Source organism: Leptodactylus fuscus, chromosome 1 (assembly GCF_031893055.1).
Source record: "Leptodactylus fuscus isolate aLepFus1 chromosome 1, aLepFus1.hap2, whole genome shotgun sequence".
Lineage (NCBI taxonomy): Eukaryota > Metazoa > Chordata > Amphibia > Anura > Leptodactylidae > Leptodactylus > Leptodactylus fuscus.
In genome coordinates, this window is record NC_134265.1 from 19,080,448 (window position 1) to 19,096,523 (window position 16,076).

Genomic DNA, 16,076 nt, shown 5'->3' on the forward strand with positions numbered 1-16,076 from the left:
TACCTAACCTATATGATAGACAGTGCAAACATAAAGTTTGCCTCCAATTATAATATAATCTTTTATAAAGGGATAGCACTAGTGAGTATAAGAAACTTTGTATAAGAAAAATGCTTCTTTCTCTATTTATCACACTGCTTTCTTTTCTTTTACCTAACCTATATAATAGACAGTGCAAACAAAGTATGCCTCCAATTATAATATAATCTTTTATAAAGGGATAGCCCTAGTGAGTATAAGAAACTTTGTATAAGAAAAATGCTTCTTTCTCCAATTATCAGACTGCTTTCTTATTTCTTTTACCTAACCTATATGATAGACAGTGCAAACATAAAGTATGCCTCCAATTATAATATAATCTTTTACAAATGAATAGCACTAGTGAGTATAAGAAACTTTGTATAAGAAAAATGCTTCTTTCTCCATTTTTCAAGCTCCCCTTCGTTATAAACGTATTGAGTAAAATTTACTAAACTTGTGTAAGTATATCGCGTAGCCCTAACTATAGTAGGAGTATACAATGGCAATTCTGTTCACCAAGACCTAAAACAATCGGTTCTTGTAGAGGACAGACCTGGGGTCATGGTTAGGCCCCCGGCTGCTATGGGACTGGTAGGCTTACAGAAGGAACTTTCTCCCTTAGGCGCCGTGGACAGCATTGAGTGTAGCTGCTAATGGGTTAACTGGTCAGGATCGACGATAATCCTGAGTCCCATCTCAACCCTGCTCCAGAACTTATGCTATACCAATATTATATGGTCCACGAAACAGAGATTGGCCCAAAATTTGCATTGGAAGATACAATATTATCCCATGTGATTAACCCTTCCCGCTTACCAAATTAACTATGGCTGACAGCGCTGTCTGCCAGGTGTCATGAATGAGCTTCTGATCGACCTCGGAGAGCTGTCCTGTGGCCTCCACATTGTGGTCCTCCTTTCCTTTCACAGCGGTGGGTTTAGTTTTCTGTTTCGCAGAGTTCCCCTCTGGGGTCTGGGGTCTTCTGGGGACTAGTGGGATCCTTCAGGAGACAGAATAATGACAAGGTGACTTTCTATGGTTGAGGGCTTATTTTTTGCGGGACAAGCTGTGCTTTTTATTGGTAGCATTTTGGGTTATATACGATCAGTTTTTATCCCATATTTCGTATGAGATGGCAAAAAAATCATTACTTCTGGGAATTTTTTTTTAAAATGGCGTTTACCGTGAAGGTTAGCCAATGGATTAAATTGTATAGTACAATTTGGTACGGATGTGATGTCATGGTGTAATATTACATCACAGAGCAGTAAGGCACACATTTCAATGACATGCTATTACATCATGGGGGTTATACTTAGTATAGGTCTTCAATAGCAGATCAGTGGTGGTCTAACATCACTGCCTGTTGAGCTCACAGAGCATTGTCTGGATGGGACACATCAGCAGAGCTGCACAAGTCTCTCTGCTAGGTTGTTACAATGTATCAGTGTGTAGTCCAGGCTGTTTAGCTCACAGAGCATTGTCTAGACTGGATACAATGTATCAGTGTGTAGTTCAGGCTGTTGAGCTCACAGAGCATTGTCTAGACTGGATACAATGTATCAGTGTGTAGTTCAGGCTGTTGAGCTCACAGAGCATTGTCTAGACTGGATACAATGTATCAGTGTGTAGTTCAGGCTGTTGAGCTCACAGAGCATTGTCTAGACTGGATACAATGTATCAGTGTGTAGTTCAGGCTGTTTTGCTCACAGATCATTGTCTAGACTGGATACTTCAGCAGCAGCTACACAAATTTCTCTGCTAGTTTGTTACAATGTATCGGTGTAGAGTCCAGGCTGTTGAGCTCACAGAGCATTGTCTAGACTGGATACATCAGCAGCAGCTGCACAAATCTCTCTGCTAGTTTGTTACAATGTATTGGTGTAGAGTCCAGGCTGTTGAGCTCGCAGAGCATTGTCTAGATCAGACACATCAGCCGCACAAGTCTCTCTGCTAGTTTCGTGCAATGTGTGAAAGGTTTTTGTTCACTAGAAGTAATTGAGTGACTTGTCAAAAGATGAAGAACTTAAAGATGCAGATTCTGTATAAAAGTAGTCAGAAGACTTCTAAGAATATTTTTATCTTTACACACTTCACAGCGGGGTTTTTCCACATCAGATATCAGGCTCATCTCTGACTGTGGGACACCAACCTGTGACATGTGCAGAGGTCAGAAGAGCAACTGAGAATCAAGGGAAAAAGAAGACAAGATCATGACGAGGAAGTGCAATACCACAGTCACGGGCAAGAGAGGGGGGCGACACTGTAATGGCTAAAGTTACAAAGTTAGCTGAATCCACTACATGTATTTGCAGCCTAACCAGAAACAATACAATTTATGACACCTCACATTTACTCTAAGCCAAGACTGACACCTCCTGTGACCCTCTGACAGGGGTGTAACTAAAGACTCACGGACCCTGGTGCAACGGCTCAGCGTAGGCCATCTTCATGCCAGGTCCCATCCGTACATTTTTGCAGCATTTCCCTTTCCTTCTCCATTTGGCCAAGACCATCATGAAGACTTGTTCACAACGTCTGTCCACACAAGTGTCACATCATTCCCAATCCCCTGTCAGCACCCCTCATGTGCCTCTTTTTGTACCACAGCCTCTCTGACGGAATCCCTCCTTGACTATAATGCTGCTGACCAACTGCTATATTATCATTAAAGAGTTAATTTCCTCCTTTCTGACAGTGGAAGTCTGTGTATAAGACTTCTTACTCCAGTGAACCAGAGGGCAGGGGGAATACATTTATAATACACAGACTAACAGCCATCAAAGAAGATCAGAAAGGAGGTGAAAGATGTTTATCCAGCCCTAGTGTGTTGGGGGTGACCATTGGGCCGCTCTGGCTTCTGGGCCTGGTCACAGCTCCAACCACTGAAGCCCTTAGGGTTATGCCAGTGTCCTTTTGTCTCATTCATGTCCTCTGCTGGGGTTAGAATTTTGGGGAGGTTGCCGCTGATAATGTTGGACACTTCTGGAGACATGGCATTGATTTTCGTAGCTATGGGTTTTCAGCGGGTATATCCGAGGACCTTCTGGGCATGATGTTCAGATCTTAAATGGGTTGTCCAGTATCTGAGCATTTTTGATACAAGATCGGTTATCAGTATCAGATTGGTCAGAGTCCGACCCTCTAACCATGCACCGATCAGCTGATGTGGCTGCCGGAAGCCACAGATTAAGTAAGTAGCCAAAAATCGCCATGCTCCTATTCAAATTGCTGCAATCCCAGGCACCTAGAACTGCAGCCCCGCACCCATTCACTTGAGTATGAGCAGGGATCCTTCTGGCTGTATGCTTAGCGGATATCTTCATCCTATGGCTTCAGATGGCTGCATAAGCTGATCAGTATAGGGTTCAGGCCCAGAGCGATACTGGTGACCTATCCCGCTGATAGGTCATCAGTATCAAAAATGTTCAGATCCTGGACAGCCCCTTTGATTCTAGATCAGATGCCTATCCACAGTGGGATATAAAAAAATTGAGAGTCTTCAGCAGCTTCGAAAGCTTGCAATCTGTCATCACTTTAGTTAGCCATTAAAAAAGGTATCAGCTACTGAAGACTCAATTTTTTGATATTTCATATCCACTGGCTAACACGGTGCAAAGATATTTTTCCTTATCCACAGTGGGCGAGAAGTAGATGTCAGAAGGTTCCCTTTATTCTGATGTGATATGGTCGGCTCTGCCCTTTACCCCACACGATACAAACTGTAGGATGAAGATTTCCACAGAGTGACGGTGCAAACCCTGAGCTTCCTGCCCTGTGAGATCACTTTTTTGCTGCCCACAAGCCACATTTAAGAAAAGGTCAGGAAAAAATACAGAAATGTTCTCTGTAATAAACAGAAAACTTATGGGTGCCACCAGTATCGGACTGGGGTGTCTAGGGCCCACCAGTGGAATTGTTTCTAGGGGCCCCTGCAGATCAGCGGTACCGAGGCAGGGAGGCTAAAGGTAATAACATATCGGGAGCCATGCTGCTCACCTGCCATACAATGTGCAACACTGCACTACCTAAACCTACTGCTAGACTCTGTATTGAAAGTGATCAGGGGATATTGTCACTCCTTAGGGAGAGACCACCATATAGGTGTGTGGAGACTTGTTAAGCCTTTAGCACTCCACTTTGCAAGGAACTATGGGAAGAATATGCAAATCCGCCTTCCATGATGTAATTAGGAAGACAGTTGCTGCCTCATTGTTGCAAACCAATAGAGGGCGCTCACTGGAATGTGCAAGCCTGTCTTAAGACAGGATTCCAGTGAAATAACCCAATAATGGCTGCTCCCTTTAGCCTCATGCCCGACCTTCCAAGAGGCCTTTGTTTAGCAATGACGCTGGGATTATTACCAGGTTATAGTCTCTCAATCGAGGACAGCTGTTTCGATCTGGTTGGATCTCATCAGCCCGATGTAGAGAGGACTATAACCTGGTAGAGGTGAGAGGCTTAGACAGGGTTCGGGGGATATTGTCACTCCTTAGGGAGAGACCACCATATAGGTGTGTGGAGACTTGTTAAGCCTTTAGCACTCCACTTTGCAAGGAACTATGGGAAGAATATGCAAATCCGCCTTCCATGATGTAATTAGGAAGACAGTTGCTGCCTCATTGTTGCAAACCAATAGAGGGCGCTCACTGGAATGTGCAAGCCTGTCTTAAGACAGGATTCCAGTGAAATAACCCAATAATGGCTGCTCCCTTTAGCCTCATGCCCGACCTTGAAAGTGATCAGCGCGGCTCCTAGAAATGTTACCATTACCTGTAGCCACGCTGTCTTGGAAGAGCTGATCTGCAGAGGTCTTGGCTGTTGTATCATCACAGATGTAATATTAATAGCCTATCCTAAGGACAGAACATCAGTATTACAAAGATGGATAAATCCTTTAAAGATTTGTCCAGGAATTGGAGCAACTCATGTGCCTGGCGGGAGGTGTAAAATAAAAAATAAATAAATAAAAAGCGCCTTCACCAGTCCCCGTTGCTCCGTTGTCCGCCGCCAGTGTCCATTTAGTCTTGTGCCGGCGCCTCCTTGCTGGGAGTCCTGCACCTCATGTGATCACTGAGACTATCACTATAAACCTATCACAGAGGTTTCCTCTGAGGACTTTCTGCTTCCATTATACCTATACCAGTCCGACCCTGGGTGCCACAATGTGTAAAAATCACTTCATATTACACCCTACAACTAATTTCCCCCCCCCCCCCATTTTGTACATTATGACCCGGTGCCATTAGAAAATAGACCCAGTCCTGCAAAAAACAAGCCCTCATAGGTTGAGAACCACTGATGTAGACAATAGTATGACACCGTATACAGTGGAATCAGGGCTTGTGTGTAATCGATATTTTACCTTCTCGGGTTCACCGGTTCCTCGGTTGAGCTGGGATTACAGATATCCAGGAGCGGGATACGGACAAACTCCGGAGTGATCTCCGATGGGATTTTATTCTCCATCCCTTCATAGTAATAGTGGAGAAGCCGCATTGTGTCCTGGAAGCGATCCACCTCCACCTGTATCACATATAGACAAGACAAGAGGTTAATCTGAGGACTTTATTAATTACTGAATATCTGGATTATGAGGCTTTCTGGATTATTAATGGTCAGATTATGAGGATTTGTGGACTACTGGATGCCAGAATATGAGGATTTAGGATTTCTAGATTAGTGGATGTCAGATTATGAGGCTTTCTGGATTATCAATGGTCAGATTATGAGGATTTGTGGACTACTGGATGCCAGAATATGAGGATTTAGGATTTCTAGATTAGTGTATGCCAGATTATGAGGTTTTCTGGATTATCAATGGTCAGTTTATGAGGATTTGTGGACTACTGGATACCAGAATATGAGGATTTAGGATTTCTAGATTAGTGGATGTCAGATTATGAGGTTTTCTGGATTATCAATGGTCAGATTATGAGGATTTGTGGACTACTGGATACCAGAATATGAGGATTTAGGATTTCTAGATTAGTGGATGTCAGATTATGAGGTTTTCTGGATTTTCAATGGTCAGATTATGAGGTTTTGTGGACTACTGGATAGCAGAATATGAGGATTTAGGATTTCTAGATTAGTGGATGTCATATTATGAGGCTTTCTGGATTATCAATGGTCAGATTATGAGGATTTGTGGACTACTGGATACCAGAATATGAGGATTTAGGATTTCTAGATTAGTGGATGTCAGTTTATGAGGTTTTCTGGATTATCAATGGTCAGGCTTTATGGATTATTGGATGCCAGGCTATTAGACTAACCGAATTATTGGATATGAAATAATAAGGTTTATAAAGCAGATTATGAGTCTTTTTAGAATTAATTATGAATAATTAGATTATCATATATAGTCAAATCATATTATGGTAGATTAGAAAGCTTTCTGAATTATCATATGACAGATTATGAGATTTCCTGGATTACTGGATGTCAGATGAGGAGGCCTTCTGGTTTATCACATGCCAGATTAGGATATTTTTTGGATTGTCAGATGCTAGATTATGTGATTTCCAGAATTACGGATGATAGATTAAGAGGCTTTCTGGATTATCAGATCCCAGGAATTTCTCTACAACATTTAAATTAAATCTAAGAAAAATTTGAAACTGGAAATAGATTAGAAAAGCATAAAAAGTGTCTAAAAATGCTCTTTTGTGGTCTTCCTGTAGTATTCACATCCCCTCCCCCGGGGCCCACTGATAACTGAGGCATTTACCTACAAACCCACAACCCCGACCACGTGTCCGGGGGTGTTGTAATGTCAATGTGTATCATGTATGGTTAGTACCACCAGGGTGAGGGTGGTACAAACTTGGGGAAAGGGGGGGGGGGGCGCGCAGCAGCTGCCACCAGGGAGATTTATTATGCCAGCGGTGGAAATGTAAGAACAACTGACAAAACCGGCGATGCCCGAGCCTGGGAACCGCACAGAAACCACATTCCCAATGATATGAGATGCAGAGTACGATTACTACACGAGTGACTACGGATCTCATCATCCACCTGCACCAGCTGCCGCCCTGTCCCCCCCCAAACACGATGTCTCGTAACACTGAGGATCTATAGTCAGCTCCTAGATACTGTAATGACCTACTACTAATAAGAGATACTGGTGGTTAGTGGAGTCCCATGGGCATAAATTGGGGGACACTCCATAAAGGGTAACTAACTCCGTAGTATAGAGTGTATAAATGATATCTGGTCATTATGCGATTTGGATCCAGCAGTTTTCCCCTCTGCAGAACTTTCAGTTCTCCCTGAACTGGAGGCTGGAGACTGGCTGTACACAGTGAGTAGAGGAGAATCTCCTCCAGAACTCTCTCTCAGGATTATGTAGGACATTAGAGAAGTACTGACCTGTATTGATGTGAATAAAGCACTTGGGCTGTGATAGAAACTTCCTATTCAGTCTCCTCTACACTCCTCCTGTGTCTTACTTAGCTTCAGTTTGCTCCTCCCCTTCCCTCCTCTATAGCCTTCTATTTAAAAAGGGTCCAGGACTATGATGTTGTTTGCTATGGCCTCTTACCAAGCACAGTTCCGTATGTTGTATAACGGCTGTGCTTGGTATTGCAGCTCAGTCTCATTCATTCGAATGGGACCAAGCTGAAGCATGGCCACTTAAGAGGGGTGCACTTAATATCGCTGAAGATCTGTGTCCAATTTACCTGCATTAATGAAAAGAAATGGTTCATGAGTATCCCCAGATGATCATCCAGCCATCCGTCACTCATGACATCTGCCCGCTCCTGCTCCGCCTCCTCCTTCCTGTTGTCACTGATGTCCCACAGACAGTCCCGTAAATCCTTAAAAGCAAAAGGGAAGAAAATGTTTCATCACAATCGCACAATTTCCCTTACTTATCCGCATCTCTCTGATACAAAGCTCCAAATCCCCTGCATAGATACGTGATTCTGTCTGCCTGTGGTCACCACTAGAGGTGAAAACTATGCTACTATTCAGTCCAATGCATATACAGTATGCAGTAAGAACCTGAGCTCCCCCTAGGGGTCACTACAGGCAAACAGAATCATGAAGTCTCCTTACTGCCACCATACAGTAAAATGCACCCATAGACCCAATATTTTATAATGCTATCTCAGTGCTCTCACACAGTATAATGCCACCTTAGTTCTACACCCAGGATAATGCCCCCACATAGTATAATGTCCCCAAATAGTAAAATATCTCCACAGTGTAACACTTTACAATGCCCCCATAATATAATGCAGCTACAACCTATCATGTCCCTTTTGAGTTCATAGACAGTACATTGCCTGTAACACAGAGGAGTGGCCCCCACAATGTCATATAATGGTATAATGTCCTATTGCTGTATTGGTACCCCCACACAGTATAGTGCCCCAATAGTGCCCCCGCTGGAGGTATAGGGGGTGTGCAGGAAATTCTTTCCTTTCTGCTGCATAATGACACTGACAGCGCTAAGGAGAAAGACTGATCACCTGACCGCTCCCTGCTGACTAGAGTTTCGAATACCTCGCACCCATAGGAATGAATGGGAGCGGGCGAACAGCAAGGGGTTAAGCACCGGCCACTCCCATTCATTCCTAGGGAGCGAGGTATTCGAAACTGCAGTTTGGAATACTATTCGCTCATCTCTGCTGCTGACCTTACTGTAAGACATCAGTACAAAAGAGACAGCGATCAGTCTTTCTCCTGACTGCTGTTATTATGTAGTCAGGGGTCCGGCCAGCCGGCGGTCATGGTCTAGGTTTGGACCACAGTCTGACAGCTGAGTACCCCTACCCTATAGCTTCAGATTGGTCAGTATGAAAGGAACCTATATACTTTATGACATCAGGTTCCATATACACCCCCACCATGATGTCCTCATTCATCACCTACATCGACTCTCTGGTGTAATTCCGCCTTCGTCTCCTCGTCTTCTCGCATATCCTCAGCGATGGCGTTGAAGTCGTTCTGCCACTGAGATACGAACTCCTGCTTATGGTCCGGACGCTGCAGGAAATCCTTGAATCTGTCCCTGAAGATTAATAATCACATGGTCACAAGTATACAAGAACCTTAGAGATAAATGTCACTGTAAAGCATCACATCTGGGGGTATAGACACACAGCACGTGCCCCCCTTTCCCTGACCCGTGAGGGTGCACTTACTTTTAATACACTGAAGTGTAGGATAAATGCCCCATGTACCTGATGTCATACAGATAGTGAATCATGATGAGGCGCTCTTGTCTCAGACTCCTCAATCCCACCTTAGCGCGGCTTTCATAAGTCTTTTCTATCGTCTCCCAGTAAGACGCCAGGATTTCAGGAACTTCCTGTGTAATAGGAATGGGCAGAATTAAAGGGGTTGTCCAGGGATCTGTACACTTACTTACAGGGGGGAATTTTGGTGCTCTACAGGTCCTCACAGATGCAATATCAAGCACAGCCGCTATACAAAGTTTAGGGCTGCGCCAAACAAGAGATAACTTAAAGGGATGGTCCAAGATCAAAGGGTAATGGATACTGATGACCTATCCACAGGACAGGTCATCAGTATCAGATCGGTTTGGGGCTGACAGAAGCTGTATACAGGGTGTATGGCCAGAAGCATAGACTACACTACAGTGTACAGAGCCAGAGACTGTATACAGTGTATGGAGACTTATACTTCAGCTCTGCTCCCATTCACTTCAATAGGAGCAGAGCTGCTTCTGGCCGTACACCTTGTATATGACTTCCAGTAGCCGAATCGGTGTGGGGTTGGACCCCCATCAATCTGATACTGATCACCTATCTATAGGTTTTGGACCATCCCTTTAAGAGTGGACACATTTCCTCCTATACATGTCCCCTTAACGCCCCCACTTACATACCTGTGGGAGGGGCTCGTCGACATAGACCCATTCCCCAGACCCAGGCATTATAGGTGGAGGACCGGCAGGGGGCGGAGTAGACGGCTCAGGGGTAGCTGGAGCGGATCTAGTCTTTTTGCCTGGAGATCGACCTCTTGAGGATCCTTTTTCAATACAGAATATAAAGTCACGGGTGCGAGAATTATTTACAGGGGCAGATTCTATATCTGTTCTCACCACCAAACTATCTAGAAAATGAAACTCTCTAAAGCTTCTCTCGTGCTGCACCTGAGCTCTAGGCTGCTCTTTCTTGGTCAGTCTGAATCACTTCATTAACACTGAAATACACCCTGAAAGCCATTTATCTACCCACCGATTCCCTGCTCTCCTCTACCAATACTGCCCTATCCCTTGCCAGGAGCGGTGACGTCCCGATCCAGGAACACGTGACCAGGGTAGAGAGTAACTGCTGTGGTCAATGATTGGCTCCAGTGGTCACATGTCACAGAAACCAGTGGAGGGCCAAGCAACAACAGAATAGGATGGCGCTACCGTCTTTTTTACAATATTTCTGTCTACATTAAGTTACATTGTAAGACCTTCGGATACCACAATAAAGGGGTGATCCATAAGGCCTATCCTAAAGATTGGTCATCAATATCAGATCAGTGGGGGTCCGACACCCAGTAGCCCTATGGATCAACTATATACAGGAACAGGTAGCTCCATCCACTGTGTAGTGGCCAGACTAGGTACTGCAGTGACTCAGTTCTGCCACTACACAGAGAGCAGCGCTGTCCGCTTCCTGCTCCATTCTCTGTGTATAAGAATAAGAAATAAGAAATGCTACTAATGCTAGGCAATCAATAATTTTAGCCTGGAAATCTCATTGAAAAACAAAACTTTGCACCGCCTCCTAAGATTTTACGCAACACTACCTGACTTTGGAGACTTTGGCACGGAGTCTTTGCCCCTTGGCGTGTCTTTCTGGTCGTTCTTCTCCACGGAATTATCTGCGAGGACAATACACACAATGGAATATTATTACAGGCGGAGAGAAGATGATTCCATAATATTATTCATCTTAAAGATGGGCACAGGGGCCCCCAACCAATCCTCAGTATGACCAATCCTAATTAAAAAGTCCTGGAAAATCCCTTTAAAAGCCTTCAGCGAAGCTCATATACATGTATTATCACGGAATCAATCAACCTGGTAGGAAATCTTTACCTCAGAGTCAGAGACTTAATACTTACCTCAGAATCCTTCCGCTAATAGCAGATATATACAGATAGTCCCCCCTTACCTCCAATTTGGTTAAGGACTTCAATTTCTAATAAAACCATGGGCATGTTAAAAAAAAAAAAGAAACCTTGAAAGGCTGCAATTCACATCATCACCACCGGGTGGCCACACATGGAAACATATAGCATATCACTTTGTGACACAATATTGCAAAACCACTCAATGTAAATATCACTATGGCTGCATTATGGGTGCTCTTATATATGGAATGGCTGCAGGGTAATCATGTATATCCACTATGGAATGGCTGCAGGGTGCTCTTATATATGGAATGTCTGCAGGGTGCTCTTATATATGGAATGGCGGCAGGGTGCTCTTATATATGGAATAGCTGCAGGGTGCTCTTATATATGGAATGTCTGCAGGGTGCTCCTATATATGGAATGGCTGCAGGGTGCTCCTATATATGGAATGGCGGCAGGGTGCTCTTATATATGGAATGTCTGCAGGGTGCTCTTATATATGGAATGTCTGCAGGGTGCTCCTATATATGGAATGGCTACAGGGTGCTCTTATATATGGAATGGCTGCAGGGTGCACATATATATGGAATGGCTGCAGGGTGCTCCTATATATGCACAAGAACATAAAGCATCCCGGGCTGCTGTATCCAGTATGGAAGCCATTGCTGTAAGATGTAACAGTGACTGGACAGTGCCAGAATGAATAGAGACACAACCAGGAGGAACAACAGAGGAACGACACAAAACAGTTTAATGCAGAGGACTGAGCCCATCGCTCCATGGGGGTGAAGAGAACAGTGTCGGCCATTGCTACAGCCTCATGTCCAGCTGCTGGAAACAATGGCCCCCGGGGATGTTGGAGTCACCGCCATTGGTCATGTCTATGGTCACAGCTGCAGTCACTGTGACCCCAATTTTTACACCTACGCATTTATTAAGAAAGTGGCAAACGTATACGGTAGCGCTGTACAAATGAGCAAATGTACATACTAAGAATCCATGATAGAGATGGCGCTGCTCCGAAGAGCTTACAGTCTAAAGTTTAGGGCAAGTCCCATTAATAACAGAGGTCCAGAACAGAGAAAGTGAAGGAAAAGTTCAGAAAACTCGATGAACGGATGGATCGGACCAGAACGAAAGGTCTCGTGTGAAAGAGACAGCCTGGCGTGGTGAGATATGGAGGTCCATGCGTGGTCCAGCAGAGGACACAGGATGAGAAGAACAGAGCGATGAGGACAGGACAAGTACAAGGAGATGAATGCAGAAGGGTCAACTGGGAACGTGAGGAACCACAGGGCGGCAGAGTCTCAAGATGGCTTTGGTGAGGAGACATAGAGGGCGCTCTACGTCACAATGGCCGCCAGTTATAATAACAGGTAACATTGGAAATCCTCTATTTAGAAGAAACAGAAGTTACAAAACCTTTGGGAGATTTGGATCGTCCCTTCCCCTTTTTAGCAGAGGTCTTTTTATCTGCCGGTGGAGCAGGAGGATCCTGGGTGGTCTCTGGAGGTGGCGGAGGCGGAGAGGCTGGAGGTGGTGGTGGAGGGATCTCCTCCTTCTTCTCAGGCTTCTTCCCTGTGTATTGAAGGATTATTTATATTAGGAAACATGGGGTGTGGGGCGCCCCTTTATTTTACATCTAGACCCAGTAAATTCTACACAAAGGACTTTGGTCTGGTAGAATAAAATGGCAGAAGGACAATGCAGCATGATGGTGAATGTACAGGGGTGCGCTTGGAGGGGTGGAAGATACCAAGGCTGGGCAGGGGAGCCATTGGCCCCATTTACCGCACACTGTTGTAGGGAGCTGTTTGGGAACTGTATGGCGCTATTTATCTGGGTATTACATACATGTATGTCTGTACGGGTACAGGGTCAGGGGATAATCGTACACATTAGGGAGAGTGTGTGCCTACATAGGCAGTACGGAGACTTACAAGTCATTCCTGCTCCGCTAGGGATTCTGGGTAAAAAATATGCAAATCTATTCTCCAGGATGTAATTAGGAGAACAGTGCACTCTGTACGCCGCCCTCTAGAGGACAGCATCATTAACATCATGCATGACTCAGTTAATAAGTCTACTATCATGATGGACAGCGCTGTTTCGGTCTTTTGACCCTCGTCAGCATAGCGCAGGGATACTGATTTGGCAGAGTGAGAAACTATAGACCAAGGTTAGGGGATAATCATACACATTAGGGAGAATGTGTGCCTACATAGGCAGTACGGAGACTTACAAGTCATTACATCCTGGAGAATAGATTTGTATATTTTTTACCCAGAATCCCTAGCGGAGCAGGAATGACTTGTAAGTGTCCGTACGCCTGTGTAGGCACACACTCTCCCTAATGTGTATGATTATCCCCTGACCCTGGTCTATAGTCTCTCACTCTGCCAAATCAGTATCCCTGCGCTATGCTGAGGAGGCCCAAAAGGCCGAAACAGCGCTGTCCATAGCTGGGAATCTGTTCCTTTTGGAATAGAAATACTAATTTGGCAATTAAATCTGCATCATGATAGTAGACTTATTAACTGTGTCATGCATGATGTTAAGGAGGCTGTCCTCTAGAGGGCGGCATACAGAGTGCACTGTTCTCCTAATTACATCCTGGAGAATAGATTTGCATATTTTTTACCCAGAATCCCTAGCGGAGCAGGAATGACTTGTAAGTCTCCCTACTGCCTATATAGGCACACACTCTCCCTAATGTGTATGATTATCCCCTGACCTTGGTCTATAGTCTCTCACTCTGCCAAATCAGTATCCCTGCGCTATGCTGAGGAGGCCCAAAAGGCCTAAACAGCGCTGTCCATAGCTCGGAATCTGTTCCTTTTGGAATAGAAATACTAATTTGGCAATTAAATCCGCATCATGATAGTAGACTTATTACCTGAGTCATGCATGATGTTAAAGAGGCTGTCCTCTAGAGGGCGGCATACAGAGTGCACTGTTCTCCTAATTACATCCTGGAGAACAGATTTGCATATTTTGTACGGGTACAGTAAGGGTATTGTGTGGCACTATATGTACCACTTACCTGACCCCTGTCTTACAGTATAGGCACCCCATGGCCTGATCTCTGTAAAAGGTTCTGGGAATAATATCCCTCCTTAAGGCGTATGGAATCTTCCAAAAGCCTTTTTCGTTCCACTGGGGGATTATGGGAAAAAATATGCAAATCTGTTGTCCAGAATTTGGAAAATAGATTTGCATTTTTTTTCGCACGGAAACAATACAGACATCATACAGACAAGACATCTACCTTGACTCTCTCTGTTGTATATCGCTCTTAGAAACAGCTCTTCGATCTTCTTGCACAGGATGCCCTCCTCCACTTCCCCGTTCACTTTCACTAAAATATTTGGCTGGGCTGAAAACCACATCTCTAGTCTGTGCCAGTTGTCGAGGAAACCTTTTATCCTAAAAGCCAAAAACTCTGTTAAGTTGTTTTTTTTTTTTAGTTTGGTCACCTGGGCACGCCAAGAGCCATGGCATCGCAATGTTCAGTGAGCCCATGTGACCACTGGTGGCCCAATCACAGGCCTCAGGCCCCCTGGGCTGATGACAACACAGGACGTCACAAGGAAAGTGCTGAAATCTATGGATGTCAATAAAGTGCTTTGGTTGTGATAGAAAGCTGCTATTCAGCTCCAGCATGAGACTAAGACTGGGTTTCTTCTCTTATCTCCTGCACTTCCTGCTCCTCCTCCCCCCTCCATAGGCTTCTATACACGTCAGTCATGTGACACCGAAAGAGCAGTGAGTTTCACAATGAAATTCAGATTAGCAGGTGAAGAAGGGGAAGCCAAATAAGAACAGATGGAGGTATTTCTCTGTGGTAATATATATTTGCCTGTACTACTTATTTATATAGTGTTTGTCGGGTCAAAGTCACATCAGACGGGATCTCCTGCTTCACTAGGAAATGTATATGAGAAAACAGTATATAATGCAATCTTGTCTGATATACAAGTCCTTGTCCTGCACCCAGGGATACATACTAAACCATACTGGTACCATAATGGCGCAGACACCAACCTGTGCGGAATCTGGTTCATGGCAGAGACATCTCCTGGACCTACTGCAGCATGGACTCCACCTGAGGAGAAGAACAACGGGGAACGTGTCATCTATGTCATCTCACTGGATATATACACTACACTACATGGGGCAGATCCTCTATATACTACACCACACAGGACAGGTCCTCTATATACTACACCACACAGGACAGGTCCTCTATATACTACACCACACAGGACAGAGCCTCTATATACTACACCACACAGGACAGATCCTCTATATACTACACCACACAGGACAGGTCCTCTATATACTACACCACACAGGACAGATCCTCTATATACTACACCACACAGGAGAGATCCTCTATATACTACACCACACAGGACAGATCCTCTATATACTACACCACACAGGACAGATCCTCTATATACTACACCACACAGGAGAGATCCTCTATATACTACACCACACAGGACAGATCCTCTATATACTACACCACACAGGACAGATCCTCTATATACTACACCACACAGGACAGGTCCTCTATATACTACACCACACAGGACAGGTCCTCTATATACTACACAACACAGGACAGGTCCTCTATATACTACACAACACAGGAGAAATCCTCTATATACTACACCACACAGGACAGATCCTCTATATACTACACCACACAGGACAGGTCCTCTATATACTACACCACACAGGACAGATCCTCTATATACTACAGCATACAGGACAGGTCCTCTATATACTACACCACACAGGACAGGTCCTCTATATACTACACCACACAGGACAGGTCCTCTATATACTACACCACACAGGAGAGATCCTCTATATACTACACCACACAGGAGAGGTCCTCTATATACTACACCACACAGGAGAGATCCTCTATATACTAC

The 16,076-nt window shown here is 44.5% G+C and overlaps 1 protein-coding gene across 1 annotated transcript in view; it reads right to left on the minus strand.

The window, feature by feature from the left end:
* Positions 1 to 16,076, minus strand: part of SPEF2 (sperm flagellar 2) — a 78,075-nt gene that overhangs the window by 14,928 nt on the left and 47,071 nt on the right. The window contains exons 18-27 of the mRNA XM_075266857.1: positions 15,175 to 15,235; positions 14,399 to 14,556; positions 12,553 to 12,708; positions 10,801 to 10,875; positions 9,884 to 10,026; positions 9,216 to 9,343; positions 8,905 to 9,043; positions 7,707 to 7,844; positions 5,387 to 5,547; positions 838 to 1,021 (exon numbers count right to left, since the gene is read on the minus strand). Coding sequence (XP_075122958.1) covers positions 838 to 1,021; positions 5,387 to 5,547; positions 7,707 to 7,844; positions 8,905 to 9,043; positions 9,216 to 9,343; positions 9,884 to 10,026; positions 10,801 to 10,875; positions 12,553 to 12,708; positions 14,399 to 14,556; positions 15,175 to 15,235 — 1,343 coding nt within the window. The remainder of the gene's footprint in view (positions 1 to 837; positions 1,022 to 5,386; positions 5,548 to 7,706; positions 7,845 to 8,904; positions 9,044 to 9,215; positions 9,344 to 9,883; positions 10,027 to 10,800; positions 10,876 to 12,552; positions 12,709 to 14,398; positions 14,557 to 15,174; positions 15,236 to 16,076) is intronic.